General features: G+C 39.7%; 2 protein-coding genes across 5 annotated transcripts in view; one reads left to right on the forward strand and one right to left on the reverse strand.

Moving 5' to 3' along the window:
• phkb (phosphorylase kinase, beta) overlaps positions 1-10380 on the reverse strand; it is a 106693-nt gene extending 96313 nt beyond the window's left edge. Inside the window, exons 1-3 of one of the 2 annotated variants that reach the window (XM_071896212.2) lie at positions 10313-10380; positions 8417-8520; positions 6676-6762 (exon numbers count right to left, since the gene is read on the reverse strand). In XM_071896212.2, the coding sequence (XP_071752313.1) occupies positions 6676-6762; positions 8417-8471 (142 nt within the window). In that variant the 5' untranslated portion in view covers positions 8472-8520; positions 10313-10380. The remainder of the gene's footprint in view (positions 1-6675; positions 6763-8416; positions 8521-10312) is intronic. The other variant, XM_078288794.1, reaches the window with a different exon arrangement.
• A 734-nt stretch (positions 10381-11114) lies between these two features.
• itfg1 (integrin alpha FG-GAP repeat containing 1) overlaps positions 11115-17676 on the forward strand; it is a 151222-nt gene continuing 144660 nt past the window's right edge. For all 3 annotated transcript variants that reach the window (XR_013507247.1, XR_013507249.1, XM_078289071.1), the window contains exons 1-6: positions 11115-11317; positions 11948-12032; positions 12260-12387; positions 13845-13902; positions 14106-14183; positions 14417-14511. Coding sequence is in view for 1 of the 3 variants with exons in the window: in XM_078289071.1 (XP_078145197.1) it covers positions 11137-11317; positions 11948-12032; positions 12260-12387; positions 13845-13902; positions 14106-14183; positions 14417-14511 (625 nt within the window). In the remaining 2 variants the exon portion in view is untranslated. The remainder of the gene's footprint in view (positions 11318-11947; positions 12033-12259; positions 12388-13844; positions 13903-14105; positions 14184-14416; positions 14512-17676) is intronic.

The following is a 17676-nucleotide window of genomic DNA, read 5'->3' on the forward strand; positions in this document are numbered from 1 at the left end:
CTATACAACACTTTTCAAAAAAGGAGATACAAAGTGCTTTACAAAATAAATTAACACAGGTACAACGATTAAGAAAGAAAGGAATAGACATTCAAAAAGCATACAAGCATAATGACAGAAGTTAAGAACGATAATAAAAACAGAGGACACTGAGGTAGTTTGTTCCACAGCACAGGTGCTCTAACTGAGAAGGCACAGTCATAAATAAATACATACAAACATACATAACTAAATAAATAAAGCTACCACTCTTTCACCAATGTATTTATTATTAGGCTACACCAAATGTGAGCGTATGCTGTAGTCCACATTAATACTCTATGCCTTGTGCTGTCAGCTATTTGGCACTATTCTAAGCATATTCCTACAACACAAAAAGTTTATGAGCCTGCAAATTAAAGCATACGGCTGGTGTTTTTAAATACATTTCTTACCGTCAACAAATCCTATGAAAATAACAAAATCAACAATGCGTTTGCTCTCCTCCCGTTACTTTCCGACTTCAACGTACCGTTTTTAGCCGTCAACCCGGAAGTCAAGCTAAGCTAAAAACCTTTAAATACAGCTCACAAAGACATAGTTTACATTTTAAAAATTGCTAACTGTTACAATGAAAAGTCAGGCTGTTGTAGTTATTACCCAATCAAATTCAAATGGGAACAAGTTCTTCATTACGTCGGGGACTATTTTCGGTGCTACGGAACTACTTTCCTGAGATGGAAAACGTGTTTACAGTCGGCTTATTAAGTTGTTTGAGGAAAAAGTCATGCTGCTGCCAGAGAAGCAGCATGGCTCTTTGACGTGTTTTTAATCGTTTTTTTAATACAATGGAGTTCTATGGCTGCTGGGACATGAGGCTTTATTGGGCACCGGCTACATGGACGAGACTTGTTAGCAAAACAAATTCATTGCTGATTTTGTTATTTTCATAGGATTTGTTGACAGTAATGCATTAAAAAACACCAGCCTTTTAAGTCAATATTTTCCCTCAACAGGTGGAAACTACTGACCTACAATGGTCAGCTGCGTCTATATTACACACCAGCCTACATCCAAAAGGCAGCCAGTCAGTCACATGTCCTTTGGGAAACACACGTGACATCGTTATCAGGAAAGCCACCGCTGGCCTTTTGGACCCACAGAGTGAGCGTCTGGCTACGAAACACTCGGATTACGCTGCATGAGCTGTTTGGAGAAATAAGACGGAAATTTTGTGCTTTTTTTGTGAGCTGTAAAAAGATGGCCTAGTTAACTTCAATAGTTTGGAAGAAGGCTGAGATCGAACTACGGGGGCTAACTTGTTGTGTGTATTAGTATTTCTACCAACTTTAATGGAATTTCAACTGCCATGGGGGTGACTACATAATGAGCGAATTCTCATTTCGGGGTGAACTACTCCTTTAAGAACAAAATGTAGAATAACACAGCTCAGAGAACCCCCTGCTCCTCCAAAAAAAAGGAGCTTGTTTTCTCCGTTCCTTAATCGTTGTGAGCCAGACGGCAGAGCGATAGCGGCCTTCTGCCTCCAGTATTATCAGGAAGCAGACTGAGTCAATGAAGTGTGGCCACATTACCACATAAATAAGAAACCATAGAGAGGAGATGGAGGGGAGGGGAGGGGCAGAAGGAGAGAGAGAGTTGATGGACTGATGAACTATGAGAGGCGGGGGTAAACCTTCCTGTGGTATTCTTTTCCTCGATAACGGAGAACAAGTCGCTATCGCCGCTGCGGCGTAAGCTTAATACCGCTGCCTTTGACGGAGCTGGAGGGGGGGCTTTGTGAGGAAAATCAAAAAAGAAAGACAAAGGAGGGGAAAATGTAGCCGGTTTGATTTGTCACTGTCACCCCCCAACCTCAACCTCACCCCTCTCCCTTCCCTCTCTTGCTGAAACTGAAAAGGAAGCAGGTATTGGCAGGCAGGTCTGGGCGCCGGCGATAACAATGTTGGCTTTGTTCCCCGCGAGAATTGGACGAGCGCTTCCAGCCGCCCGCCGAACACAACAATTAAACGAGCGCGACGTTCGACGCGCCGCTTTTTTCGACATGTTGCAATCTGGCGGAGGCTTTTCTCCCGTAAATCTGGGGGGTTTCAATGCGGCTGATGCTGGAGGCAACGCTGCGCCCGCTGATAGCAGCAAATCAGTTCCAACTAAGAACTACACCTGTTAAACAATAGTCTGGTTTTTGTCTTTTCTCTGTTTCTAAGCACACACACAGATATTGCACTAACAGAAGCAGATGAACAGACACGCACACACACCTAGATGAATACACACAAACCATACACCAACAGCACATAACACACACACACCCTGCCCATTATCAGGACAGACCAATGGGGTGTGTCATGTCTGCCAGGAGTGTGTTCATGTGAGAAAACCAGATGCTCTCACACAGGACACACTGATTAACAATGCCTCAATCCCTCAAGCCCAGCCTGGGCTAGAGCAAATGACCTCAGTTCAAAAGGTAGGCTGAAACTACAGTTCAACGCTTTCCGCATATATCAGATTAAAGAGCCCGCTGTAGGCAAAACAATTGTAGTTTATGAAATATGAAGAAAATCCACTGCCTGAATTAACTGACTGAATCCTGACCCAAAGCTGTGATTTGTCTTCTTGGTCTTGGTAAAAGTTAATTTTCTTCTCTGTTGTTCACTGGCTAGGAGGAATTCTCCATCAGTTATTATCTGCAACACAGAAGGAACACCAGCGATGTAATGAATCACCATGAGGCAAACAACCACTAAGAACAAAAACGTATTATATTTTCAGTTCAATACAACTTACTGATGAAATGATGTGTACTCTGAAACTAAAAACGTGAGTAAACTCTATTCTGCAAATAAAAAGGTGGGTAAACTGAGTTTAGGTGGGTTTGCCCTCTACTATATCCTGAGTAACATCCTTTATTTGTTTGTTTGTTTGTTTGTTGTTTGTTCGGATTTTCATGTGGCCCTTCACCATTAGAAGTCGTTAAGGAGTATACATATTTGGGGCTGATCCTAACAGAGTTTCTAAACTTTGACAAAACTGTTAAGCATCTGGCAATGCATGCAAATAGAGCTCTGGGTGCTATCATAGCCAAATGTAATCTATGGGTGGCCTTCCTTTTACATGTTTTACCAAACTGTTTGAATCTCTGGTTTTACCCATTCTGACATACGCTGCTACTGTTTGGGGTTACAGAAGCTACTCTTGTGTTAATGCTGTTTTTAACCGAGCATGCAGATTTTATTTAGGAGTCGGTAAATACACCCCAACTGCTGCCATACAGGGTGATATGGGTTGGAAAACTCTATGGCAACGTCAGTGGTCATGTATTTTTAAGAATTGGCAGAGGCTTTGTAGCATGCCTGATAGTCGACTCTGTAAACGTGTGGGCTCCCCAATTGACTAATGTAAAAAATTATATGTACACTGTGAGAACTTTTTTTAGCTCGATGCATGTCCCACCTTGCCCGCACAGATAGAGTCTATTCAAGAAATGACTTAAAGAATTTTGACATTGCAGTATCAGAGAGTGATGAACAGAAATGGTTTCAGTTAATAAATAAACCTGAGGGTAACAAACTGCGCACTTATTGCCTATTTAAAAGTGTTTGATACAGAGCCATATGTACAAAGTATCTTATCAAGGCAGCACAGAAGTGCCTTTGCTAAATTCAGATGTGGAGTTGCACCTTTAGCTATAGAAACTGGTAGGTACACAAACACCCAGCCGATAGACGGTTCTGTACCCTGTGTAATAATGGTTCTATTGAATCAGAAGCCCATGTACTCTTACACTGTGAACTCTATACAGACATTCGTGCTGAATTATTTTTTCAACTTTCAAACCATGTTGCAAATTTTAATGAGTACGATGATTTAAATAAATTGTGTGTAGTTTTAGCTGGTAAATATTGTATCAACGAGTGCCAAAGCTTGCCACCTCATCCTTAACAGAAGACGTTCATTCATGAGTGTCTAAATTTTATAATGCAATACTAAGATTGTTTTATGTTCTTTGTGTTTGTGTAATATGACTTCTATTTTTCGTGTGTGTGTGTGTGTATGTATGTATATGTGTATCATGTGTACGCATGTATGTACTTATGTGTGTGTATATTTGCTTGAGTCCCAAGTCAGGCTCAAGTCTTGAGGCGGAAGTCTCAAGTCAAGTCTCAAGTCTAAATGTAGATTACCAAGTCAAGTCCAAGTCAAGTCCATGTCATTAATGTCAAGTCTCAAGTCTAAATGTAGAACAGCAAGTCAAGTCAGAACAAATCAAGAGTCCAGTATCAATTTAATATCTTAAAGAAAAGTAAATATCTAGGACTTTTCAATGCAATATGGTTTTAATAGGATAAAAACTTGGTAAGAGCATCATGAGTTTGATTTCTATAATCAGTTTCAACTTCAATAAATTCAATCATTCCATACAAATTCAGAAAACAGAATTTAAATTCTAATCAAAGTAATTTACACAAACACAAGATCTCTCAAGACTCAAGACTTTAGAAACCTTTTCAAGTCATCAAAGTACAAGTCAAAGTCAAGTCCCAAGTCACCAGAACCCAAGTCAAGTCAAGTCTCAAGTCTTGTCTTCATGCATCAAGTCAAGTCTCAAGCAATTGAGTCCAAGTCATGTGACTCAAGTCCAAATCATGTCCCCACCTGTTGAAATTTCATAACAGCTTATCAAATATGCATGATTTCACAACACTTTGGAATGAAAAAAAATTGCACTAAAAGCCTGGGAACTGCACCTAAGAGTGCATGTCTGGATTAGTCCACTGTTAGGCGAGGCAGAATCCCAGCATGTGTCTACAGCAGCCAAACCAGACCTGATCCTTGGGGACGGCGTCCTGAGCCGCATTAGCAGAATACTGGAGTCTGACCAGCCACACACAGCGAGAGGCAAGACATCATCCTGCCTTCTGCACACTAAACCCACTCTTACCTGCTTGGAAAGAGTGCTCAGTTTGGCCGAGCCCCCTCCATTGTTCACAGGTTGCTGCCTCTCTGGCTCAGTGATAGCCAGTGATTGAGTATAAAATAAAAAGGTGGGTGGACTATGACCTCCAGCTGTTGGTCATCATAAGGCACAACAACAGCCACCCATATAAACAAAAAACAATTATATCTTAAGAAAATCGGTTTCCCCATAAACTAGACACTAGGCTTGGGCCGATATTCAATATTATCGAATATCACGATATTTTGTGAATATCGCGATATTTTGGCGGGACAGTATCCAATCCAATATTACATTTTGGATATCGCCCAAGCCTATCTGACACTACTCACAATGGATTCCCATCATAAAGATTTATGCCAGCCTAAAAAGATGCACAAACTGAGTTTAGGAGGCTTCACCCTCCGCTCCATGCCTGATGCCCACTAGCAAGGGGGAAGCTGTTTAGTAAGCCATTTGTTTGTGAGCAGTAATTGTAATGAATTCTCCCAAGGCAGCAATTTGTGCTCCAGGTCCCAAACAGCAGCCTTTCCAGTTGCAAAGCCTGTTATTGCTGCATGCTTCGAGTGGTCATGTGTGTTAGGAAGAAGACAATAATGAATTCCTGGAACCTGCTATCAAATATGAGATTTCTATACTGTGTAGTGGTGCGGAATGACACGTGTTGCGCTGGGTAAAGGGCGGCAGCGTTCATTGCGGATACTGTGGGGCGGAAGCATGAAGCGAATGTGTTCTTCTTTGATGGCTCATACAGCAGATAGATAGATAGATAGAAGATAGATAGATGGATAGATAGATTGATAGAAGATAGATAGATAGATAGATAGATAGATAGATAGATAGATAGATATAGAAGATAGATAGATACTAGATATATAGATAGATACAAGATAGATAGACAGATGCAAGATAGATAGAAAGATAGAAAGATAGATACAAGATAGATAGATAGATAGATAGATACAAGATAGGTAGATAGATACAAGATAGATATAGATAGAAGATAGATAGAAGATAGATAGATAGATAGATAGATACAAGATAGATAGATAGATACAAGATAGATAGATAGATAGATAGATAGATAGATAGATAGATAGATAGATAGATAGATAGATAGATACAAGATAGGTAGATAGATACAAGATAGATATAGATAGAAGATAGATAGAAGATAGATAGATAGATAGATAGATAGATACAAGATAGATAGATAAATAGATAGATAGATAGATAGATAGATACAAGATAGATAGATAGATACAAGATAGATAGATACATAGATAGATAGATAGATAGATAGATAGATAGATAGATAGATAAGAACTATTAATCCCAGAGGAAAATTCTAATTGTTACAGCAGAAAGACACTTAAGACACCACACAGACAAAAGAAAGCACCAATCAGGTACATAATTAGGAGAATAAAAAACTAAAGAATTAATACCAATGCAAGAATAAACTATGTATGTACAACACATATGTGCAAATGTAGCCTATATGTGCAAAGCATGCTGTACAGTATATGTGCAAATTGTTACATACGTATGTCACAAGTGTGTGCGTGTTACATATGTTACACAAGTGTGTGTGTGTGTGTGTGTGTGTGAATAGGTGACTCATTAAAAGTCAAAATGACATGTAGCGGATGGGACACATTGTCTGATATTGGGACTGGTCAATACAGTTGCATTTAAAAGCGAGGCGTACTTACCGGCATTGTAGTAGCGATCCAGTTTCTCCCAAAGGGGCTCATCCTCACGCTGGAGAATGGACAGTTTGAGAGGTTCATAGATGGAGCCTGAGGAGGGACACACATCTGACCGTTACACACCATACTTTAGGTGCAGCTTCTGAATACAGAGCTACACCCTCAATTGCACAGTCCGTGTTTCAGTTGCCTCAAGGGTACTTAAAAAAATTTCCAGATCCAATCAAGATCAGGAAGGGATTCACCTAGATTCACCTGGTTAATCTATTTCATAAGAGCTGGTGGTGGTCCGAATTTTTTCTACACTAGATGTATGTTCAATACAATTCCTCATAACGAGTATGGCTAAACAGATACAGCCAGATACATAGTTGTAAATCAAATAGCAGCTTCAGGTGCTGTGCTGGAAAGAGAGCATCTAATATTGGGTGCAATAGGCTATTCAGAGCATTTTCCATATTAAACATTCAACTGTCTTATCCATTCTCTATTGGAAATTATTCTTCGGCATCAAACGGCTCCCTTCTAAATCTATAAATATGAAATGTTCCGGCTGATTCTTCCCTCAGTCTTCTCAGTCTTTACTGAGACGGCAGAGTCTTGCTTTCAATGCTCCAGCATAACTCAACATAACAACCTCACAGAACTTGTTGAATATCTGTAAAATTCATCGGCACATGTTCCGATTTCCAATGAGTGCAAAAGGAAAAAAAACATAAAAACACAGAGCAGAGAAAAGAAAAAAATCATGCCATCACAATAAATGATGTCCAGCTTGCGTTTCGTCACTGCAAAGCCACTGCGACATGAACAGGCTTCGGCACACAAAACAAAATTCAGGTCTCAAATTCAAATGGAAATGGGACTTGCCGCCAGATATTTCCTATCATTTTCCTCTGAGCTGAGAGAGCAAGAGTTTTGAAGAAGAGCCCATCTGTTGGACTCCCGCTATTTTCAGACACTTTTCACTTTGGTGAGATTTGCATTTTAATGGTTTCGACCTTGGGTCAATACCACAGGTACTGAAGAATTCACATTCGGACTGAAATTAGCATAATTTCCATCAGCTTAAAAGTTGCTGGGGACAAAGCCAATCCATCTCTTCTTAAAGATAACACTTTAAAAAGAACGTAGCGGAAGTCTGATAGCCCAATTTTAATTTCCAACGTGAGAATAGACAACTGTGGGTCGTCTGTGTTTAGCTGCTTCGAAACAATCTCATGGCTAACTTCACTGAGGCACTTCATTCTCAGTGGCAGACCTGTACCATTGTACAGTATGTGTCCTTACGAATGCTGCTGCTGGACCTTTCATATAGTCTTCATATTTACAGTACTGTGCAAAAGCCTTGAAAAAATTGAAGATGCTCTCAAAAATGATTAAATGAAAAGTTTCTAAATATCAAAAAAATGTGCTATAAAGAGCAATCTATTGACACACTAATGCAGAAAACAAATAAACACCTAAGACAAAATGTATATAAAAAATCTAGGGTGCCTAAGACTTTTGCACAGTGCTGTATATGAAACAAAATATACCACCCACCTAAGATCAAGACTAAGTGGAGTACTGTAACATCACAGTAAGGATGAGCCATTGAAATGTCAAGGTGACTCCTAATTGCCTGATAGATTTTCCCACAGCCATTACATATACTGTAGTTCAGCCTCCTTTAAAGGGAATTGGATGTGGCTGCCTGTACTACTGCAAGTCTTTTCCTATAAGATCTCCTGCCACCACTTACCATATCTCTGGAGTTTCCGCTGAGGCCGGGCCACCGCAGCCACTGGGCTGGCCATTCTCAAAAGGTGAAGTAAAGGCCAACGGTCTCGCAGCTAAATTACAAATCTACAGCAATTCACAGGGATGAGTTAGTAAGCAGACAGTTAGATTTCAGACATGCACAAATCGACAATGAATCACACCCCGAGATCTTGGTGTTGATGGTGATTACATATGACAAAGGGAGAAATTACAGTGCATTGAATTTGCTTCGGAATGAAAGTTATTTCAAGGCTTAAGAAACGCAGATAATGATGAATAACTATATGATGGTAATGTAATTATGAGAAGGGCTTTAGCAGAATGAATGGATCACAAAGTTCAATATGATCTCAGGGAGTTACACGGAAATATTATACTGCTGTAAACATAGCAATGTCTTCAAAACTCTGATAATCAAAGTTTTTTGCTATTAGGCATTAATTAGGGCAGCTTGATATTGAAAAAAGATAGATGGATATTACACTGTGATAAATAAATGTCATAAAACCGCATATGAATACCTTATATCTGAAGCTGAAAGATTTTCTCTGATGAAAAATTGCAATTACCTCATTGGAATTATTTAATTAACTGGGCAGCCATAATATTAGTTTGACAATTAGGATTTTTTTCCCCCTGAATTCCCTCTGACTTTTACAAGATATAGAATTTTCATCCCACAGCAGTTATTATGATACTAGATGATTTGTGGAGCAATAATGTTATAAAATCTAGATTAAGCATACCAAAAGATTATGCAGTTAATACTATAGGTCATAAAGTACAAGTGTAATAGCCCACATGCCCTAATAAAAAATCACTACAATATACCTATATGGATTTATAATATGTCTGTGGTACTTGATAGTGAGTTTAGAGGGACCTTATCATAATTTATGGTAGGGCTGGGTGATGGGGTTGAAATCAATATCACAATAATCATAAGGATTTTTCGATATCAATATATATCACGATATATAACGTTACATAATCAGATTGATGTTTATCCCATTGGAGGGAATGGTAATGTTAGGTGTGATGTCAAACAAAACTGAAATAAAATAAAATAAAATAATATTCCTTAAATTGTTCCATAGCCTACCTGATTTTGTTAGACTTTTTAACTAACATTTTCTTCTTATCATCAATTTAGACAGCAAAATCGTTTATCACCATAACATTATATGATTCACCTGAAAGACGATAAACGATAATATTGATTATCGCCCAGCAGGTGTGTGTTTTGTTTTGTTTTTTAATCTCCTATGGTATCGCTATAATATTCCTTTAGTGAAGTGTGTCTGTCCTTCTTAGTAGTGGGTTTATAGTGATGTTATCATACTTTAGGGTATTGTTTTCTCCCCTGGTATCACTACAACATTCCCACAATGTTCCCATAGATTATGATAGCCTACATAGTTTATACTTTTGCTGTGACGTGTTTATTTGTATGTTTTGTTGCATCCTTCACATATTTCTGACAGGATCACTATTTCCATTGGCGCTGTCAAACTTATCAGGGAGATTGACTTCCAGTGTAATGAATAGCACAGGTAGTGAACAGGCCAACATAGGCCCAGTATTGACATGAGTCCTGCTCAGTGCAACCATAGACTATAAAAAAAAACCCCAGAGTGCAACACAGACAGTACAGTAAACTAGGACAGAGATGCAACAGCAAAGCGAGACCTGGTGAGAAGCTCTTAAAATAGCTCCTTACAACTCTGACCTTTCATGCTTGTTCCCTCTCTACAGTAGACAAACTCTGATATATTGGCTTTACACACAAACAGTCTCGCGCAAGCATTTGCACAACCGCAACCGTCGGGCGTGTCACACTGCTGTACAATGTCATGCAAAGGGTCAAAAGTCAAACCTGATCTTTTTGATCGGGCTTTGAATTCCAGGAGTTTCCAGCCGACATCTGCCAAGCTCGCCATGTTTACACTCAGTTCTAACACTGTCAAGACAGCTGGAATATAATATATAACTTCCGGTCATAACCTTCAAAATAAAACAACTATTGACGAGCATGTATGGCCTTGCGTGCTATGGCCGTTAAGAATTGTGCCGGTGAAAAGGGTTAACATAGACTTTTATCAGATAGTGCACAACCTCCCAAGTTGTTACTTTCAAAGGTTTGGAGTTGAAATTATTTCTATATTTTTGGCAGCCCTGTGTGTGACTCATACCGGTCTGTGTGGCAATAGACTATGAAAAGGACATTAGTTAACATAACATCTATTTAACAGAGAGTTGCACCCCATATTTATTGCACCCACGACGATTTTTGTTACACCTAATACTTAAATTTTACTTTATTTTCCAGGAGTGAACATTTTTATGCTCTTAATCTGAAAGAAAACTCGCCTTACTTCCGGTATACTCTAGAGAACTCTCTCTAGCTTAATGCAGCTGTCAGCTGTCACAGCATACCCGGGAGCGCGACACTGCCGTAAACAAGGAAGCGCTGATGTCGCATCATGTATGCTCGGTTTTGGGTATTCCTTATTATTTTTGTAATACAACGACATTAATAAAATAATGATAATAATTTAAAAAATAACACACATATGCGACATTTACAGCTGTCAAAATCCCACGTAGTGATTTCATTTAATGTGTCGGTCATTCCACCCCGCCGTAAAGCGGCTTGCCGTATTCCAGTTTGTGTTGTTGTGGGGAGCTGGACGAAGTGGAATGATGTGGATGTTTAATGTTAATATTTTGGTATTTATAATACATTTTGTGGGACAATATAAGACATTTGCTCTTCAAGATGTAACGGCCGACCTATTCGGTGACCAAAATCATGGGACGGTGGCGGCGTTTGGAGATTTTAACTCGGATAAACAGACAGATATATTCGTCATCAGAGACCGTGAGGCTTTATGTTTTGCTTTCTGTGGTGATGCAAAATGAAATCATTTAAAGCTTGCACAGTTTAATGATAGTTTGTTACAAAATACGAACTGCTGAACCGTACGTTATGATAATATTTGTTGCCAAAATGTTCTGTCCTTACGAGGACTCACTATAAAGGGCGTTTGTGCTGAGTAGTGAATTTATAGTTTTTTTTAATGTTACTATATGGTGTTTTTATCTCCTGTGCTATCACTGTAAAATTCCGTTAGAGGTCTACAGTGTCTGTGGTACTCAATAATGGGTTTATGCTTGTTTTATATTACTGTATGAGATTTTATCTCCTATGGGATTACTTTAGGATTTTCCATGGTCTAATTAGCTTCTACTCAGCTTCCAGCTTGCATTTTACTATATACCTGCTACCATAGCTATACTAGTAATTGATTCTACTGTACTACAACTACCACAGCTAGTACATAATGCAGTTGCTTCCTAAAGAAACACTTACACGCTGCTCTTCCGGGTTCCTCATCGTCTCTGTGATTATCTTTTTGTCTTTCTTCTGAACGAGTGAACGATTGTGACTGTACATAAATGTTCTTGTATTAATCTCGAGGCCTATACTGTTTATTTCCTGCCGTTTCAGAGTCTGAACTGGTGATATTCTTGGCCGACTCGAAAGCACCGTACTTCAAGCCCAAAGTGCACATCACTAAAGAGTCTTTGCCAAGGTGAATTTGCTTATTACTCTTTCATTTAAATTCATTTCATTTGCACCTTGATATTTGCCACATTTAAAACTCAGTGTCAGGTCCTTCTTATTTCCTTTTGTTAGGTAGTTGTGAGGATGTGACTTGACTTGCATGGTGGGAAGGAATTGTTTTTGTGTAAAAACTAGCTAGCTGGAGCAGCACGTCGTCGGCCCTCATTTTACTGTACAGTGTGCTAACTGTTTCAGTGACATCAACATCACCAGCGTGGTTCCTGGAGACTACGATGGAGACTCTCAGATGGATGTACTCCTCACGGCTCAGTCCAGCCGTGGCACAACCGTATTCATCTTCTGGGGGAATAACCAGACACTGGGTACAGCTCGAACTATTAATGGCTCATGATTGTGTGTGGGACGTATGGTTTGGGAGGAGTCTCTCTGGACAAGGCACTGTCAGGCTTCAGTAGGCTTGCTGTAGGAAACACTTGACCTCATTCATTTAGCTCAGAATTTAGATGTGGGATGTTCTAAAGCCTTGTGTAACTCGGTGCATAACATGAAGTTAGTCGGTTTCCACTTGAGTCATTCATTAAAATGCACTCACTGTCTTGTTAGGCACCTTGGAATGAACTGAATGGCATATACAGTATGTCAGTTTATTGATACAGTGGGGACTATAGTTTGGGCTCATAAGGGCAAAGGCCAATGTAGTTTAGTAGTAAGCATAACATACATAAAATGGGTTTTTGTGATTTTAGAGAGGTCTTTGTGGGTGCACCTCTGCCAACTAAAGTCACGGAATTGCACTGCGCCACTTGATTTGTATTGACTCTCCCTTGTAGTGCACTTCCCCGCCCATTTTTGCACAAGCGATGGTGAGCCATGAAATTACCAAATGAGCACAGGCAGGAAGAAATCCACTTGCGCCCAAATGAAATTACCACTTCGCCAGCACAATGTCACTCCGCTAGATCTGCGATGACATGAAAATAGGGCCCTTCCTTTAAATTCAAGTCAACTTTATTTTTCTAGCCTGTAATCACAGTCTCAAAGATCTTCACAATGCAGCAAAATGATACATTATATTTTCAATTCAACTCTGTTCACAACAAAATGCAAAAAGTATCTCCAACGTTTGTGTGGAAAATCATCAGCTAGGTTTTCATTTAAGTGTTTTCGTGGGGAATTATGATGTACCAAATTGAAAATGCTGAATGGAAATGCAACTTTCACTAAAGGTTTTTTGTCCATAAAGAAGCTAATGCATTTGTCAAATAATGAATGATGTAGCGAGGTCTGTAAAATATCTACCTACCAGAAATGTCATTCATGATGCTGCTCCCTTGTATAAGGTGTCCGCCATTTTAGAGTATTACCAAGTGCATTTATTTGTTTTTGTCTTTGGCAGCATGGAATATGGTCAACAGAACAATAACAATTTGCCTAATACCAAATTATTTCCTAAAATATTATTTATGATTATTTAAGATTATTATGTATTATATATTATGATGTATAATATGATATTGTTATTCAATAATGTTTATTGTTTATACGTTCTATTTTCTGCATTCAGGAAGCCTATTTATTCACTTCAACACAGCTGATGGAAAAGCCCCTAATGAGCATTGTATTTTTTGTGACATTTCAAAAGTTTACTTCAGTTTTGCGTGAGAGTTGGATGAAAACATAGCTACTGACATTAGTAAAACCTGCCTGGCCCAGTTTGAGTTTGATCCTATAGTGGATAACATAATACTGAGGTTCTGTGGTGTGTTTTTGCCAGACCCAGCATTAGTTAGAGTCTTTTTATTCTGTTCATCTTTCACAGATATGGATGAGCGACTTGAGTTGAACAAGAATTTTACTGATCAACCTCTTGTTATGGAGTAAGTAACAATTTGAATGGTAGTGATGCCAATAAACCATTAGTTTTTTAGTGTGCTTACACAAACCTTTAGTGGTATGTTTACTTTGTATGCAGGAAAAATTATTTTATTTTCAATTTTGTCATTTTGCTAGATTCTGTGTGTCACAGCAGACTTTGTATAGAGGCAAATCAATATCAAATAAATAAAAATCTCTCCTGCAGTTTCAATGGGGACATGATTCCAGACATCTTTGGCACTGTCGGCAAGGACTCCACTGTAGTCTGCTATCTCACCAAACGGTAAGCAGAATGCCATAATGTAGTCATTATCAAACTCAGCTCCAATTTCCCATGTTTATTACCGCTGCTCTCATACTTGGGGAGCTGTAATCTAAAGTGCGGCACATTATTGCTGTTGTGTTCTCTATTCTTTGAGAGAAAACACATTGTTCAAGTTGCGATAGTTATCTTTTAATGAATGAACTGTTACGCTTTGAATCCCGCTGTTACGTTGTGGTTTTCCTTCCCCTCAGGAACCCACTGTGGCAGAATGCACTGAGTTCGCCTGTCAAGATGCGCGTCCCTCACTCCAACGCTTTCATTGACCTCAACAAGGACTTCACCGCTGGTGAGTCAGTGATGTTTGAGCAATGTTTGACCGTGAGAGGGAAAAAAAAAAACGTTCTGGCTTGGTTGAGAGCACATGGCATAGTCCTGAGGGCAGGCAGTCTGATGAAAATCCTTTGATTTTTGAAAAATCAACCTTTTAAAAACTGTCAAATGGCTTTATTCTCAGACTGACAAGCCTGAATTTTTGAAATTATACATCTCTTTCTGCTTTGTCTTGAGGTGTTGTTGGCCTAATTCAACCAAACATCCGTGATGGGAGGTGCACTCACACACTCAACCCTACATTTAGATTAGGTGGCTGGTGAATGGTGCTGCCTGTCTGATGGTTCTGTAGATTTGTGACTGTAGATTTGTCCTCTATAGTCACCATTTGTGGGTCAGTACATCACTTTTTTGACATCTGAACTGGGCTTCTGTATTAATGTGCACCTTAGATTATGGCGCAAAGGATTGCAACAGTTTTCATGGGTGTAATGTTCATGGAACCTGCTGAACCCATAAAGATTTGTGTTCACTTCAAGAAAAAAGTAACAAAATGTGAGTTCATTGGTGACAGTTAAATAGGAGGTCATGTGACACAAGCAGATTATGGTTCGATTCCAGACCAAAGCAGCATCTGTCAATCTTTGTTTCCCGCTCTTGCAGTAAAGTCGGGTTGTGCGATGGGCATTTCAAACAAAAATACTATTCGATATTCACTGGGAACTATTCGACCATTCTTCGAAGATCAGCCCCCCCCCCCCCCCCCGTTAAAACGAGAGAAGGACCGGTTCGGGGCTAATCAAGCCATAGCTATTTACTACTAGCAAGCTATATAGGCGGACGTTAGCATAGAGCTAGCTAGCTAAGCCAGCTACCTAGTCCGATTAGCCCCGATAGAGGCGCCGGTAAAAACAAGGGAAAATATACTTTTTAAGACAAGACGATAGTCACATAAACTATTCGATTTTTTTATAATTTAATGACTATTCGAAAATTCGAAAATCATGACCCATCCCTAGTTGTGCATAAGGATGACGTGCTGCCTGTTCACATCTTAAGCATATAGAAAAAAATCAGAATTCACTTTGCCTGCAGAATCCTCATCTGTAGTGCTACTTGAGGTCAGGTTTTAATGGAAATTATGACAGCTCCTTTCTTTGCCTCAGGCCTCTCTGAACTCTGGAGGGGATTTCTAAAATGTTCATTGCCAGGCCAGCTCTGTTTAGCTGGAAAAAATCCCTCACACCACGAAAAAGGCAGAAACTCTTCTAAAATGATCAGTTTTCTGTGTGAGGGCAGCAGGCTGGTGTATTGAGTATGGAGACCTTTTTACAGCCGGAGGACCAGGGTTTAAGCCCCTGTGACAGCAGGCTGAACAGTGTTTAATTACCCCTTTTGGGAAGCAACACCAAGTGCATACAAACAATGCACAATAAACTCCAATACTATATAGTGCACTAACTCGCACCAACAAAGTCCAATTCTTTAGTTTACTAACTCAAACCAACAATTTTCCGAGTTCACCAAAACAAACTGTCCAATGCTGCAGCTCACTAATTCAAGCCAACAAAGTCCAAAGCTGTAGTTCAATAACAGTCTAAAGGTCAAATTGAATGGAAACTCCACACCCAAAAACATTTTAAGACTGTTAAAAACAGCTATTGGCAATGTACCTCACTTTTCCATTTTGTTCTTTGGTGGTGTATTTTTCTTATTCCTATGGATAACTGGCCAAACGTAGATGGCATGACGTCACATCGGGTTATTTCTAGCACAGCTAGAATGGAGTTTGATAGCAGAAATGCTTCAGCGATCTAAAACATCAGCGGTAAACATCAGGTTTTGGTGTCAGTCCCTCAGAATCAAAGAGCGAGGGCTTCTTTCTAGAGCCGCCATTTTGCACCAAGAGACGTTCAACAATCATACAGGGGGAAATCCATCGTAGAAGAGGAAGAGGTATCAAGTTCTCCAATTCCATTAGCCTCAATAGACCAGAATGTAATGGTGTGACCATGGTCGTAAACACGCCCCAGTGTTTACAAACTAGTTGTCTAGCTTGCTATATTTACAGTATATGCCCATATTCCCACCTTTGATTGAAGGCAACAACTCCATGCCCCTTCTCTGGGGATTGTTGAAAGGCATCTGAGGGTGATTTGTTTTTTTTCTTTTCAAGCCACTATGGGTTTCCTTTAACTAAAGCAAACCACAGTCCTATTCTGCAGTTCAATAGCTCAAACCAAAAAACTCCCAATAGTTCACTAACACAAACAAGTACCAATATTTAATGCTGTGTCCTTTATGGTGTTTTCAGAGTCGTAGGTTCACACTCCCTGGTCTCCTCCCTACTGACAAAGAGTATATATAGGAGAGGGTTAACAATTTTCAGATGCTGCCCGCTATCTCCTCAGGCCGTTCATTCTCTCCGTCTGCCTCCAGACCGATGCTCACCCCCTGGCTTGTGACACTGACCAAACTCCCATAGGTAATGAAAATAACGTAGCTGTATGCTTGGATTCCACCAGCACTGCTTGCTAACGTGCATTTCACAAAAGTTTCTCCCGGGGGAACTCCAGGCGCCAAACAAGAGACCGAAACGCACATTTAAGGCCACCAATTTTCGAGTTGACTAAGAGAGAGAGCAGTTCCCATTTTCTTCACCAGTGAATGGAGAAATCGGCTCGTCCTTGTTTTACGGCTGCTCCCTCCTCTCTGCCCACTAAGTGCGCCGCTGTCACTTAGACTTTGGGGAGGTTTTTTTAATTTTTTTTTTTTTTTTTTGCTGCTGGAAACTAATCCTCGTATTTAAGGTAATCAGGGAGGATTTTGTCGTGTCATAGCCACTGCAGGTATCTTTTTATGGTGTGTGGTCTTTGTGTTCCCAGGGTTGTCGCAATTTAACCAGAGCAGATTTTAATTCATATTAATCTGTTTGGGGATTAGGAGAAAGTCAATAAACTTAGACTTTTGATGGCAGACTGTAAACTCCCCTGGAAAAAGTGATGGGCTGTCTCATATTGCTTAACTGCTAGCTATATTTTGGATAAACACCTTACGTCCCATGGGCGTATTTGGGTACGTTTTAATGTGCATTGTATTGTTTTGTACTGCTGTAACAGGTACGCTGCAACACACCAGTCAGTCAGTTTGAGTGACGGCCAGCTGCCTGCCTGTCTGTCTG

The sequence above is a fragment of the Centroberyx gerrardi genome, chromosome 1 (genome assembly GCF_048128805.1).
Source record: "Centroberyx gerrardi isolate f3 chromosome 1, fCenGer3.hap1.cur.20231027, whole genome shotgun sequence".
NCBI classification, from domain to species: domain Eukaryota; kingdom Metazoa; phylum Chordata; class Actinopteri; order Beryciformes; family Berycidae; genus Centroberyx; species Centroberyx gerrardi.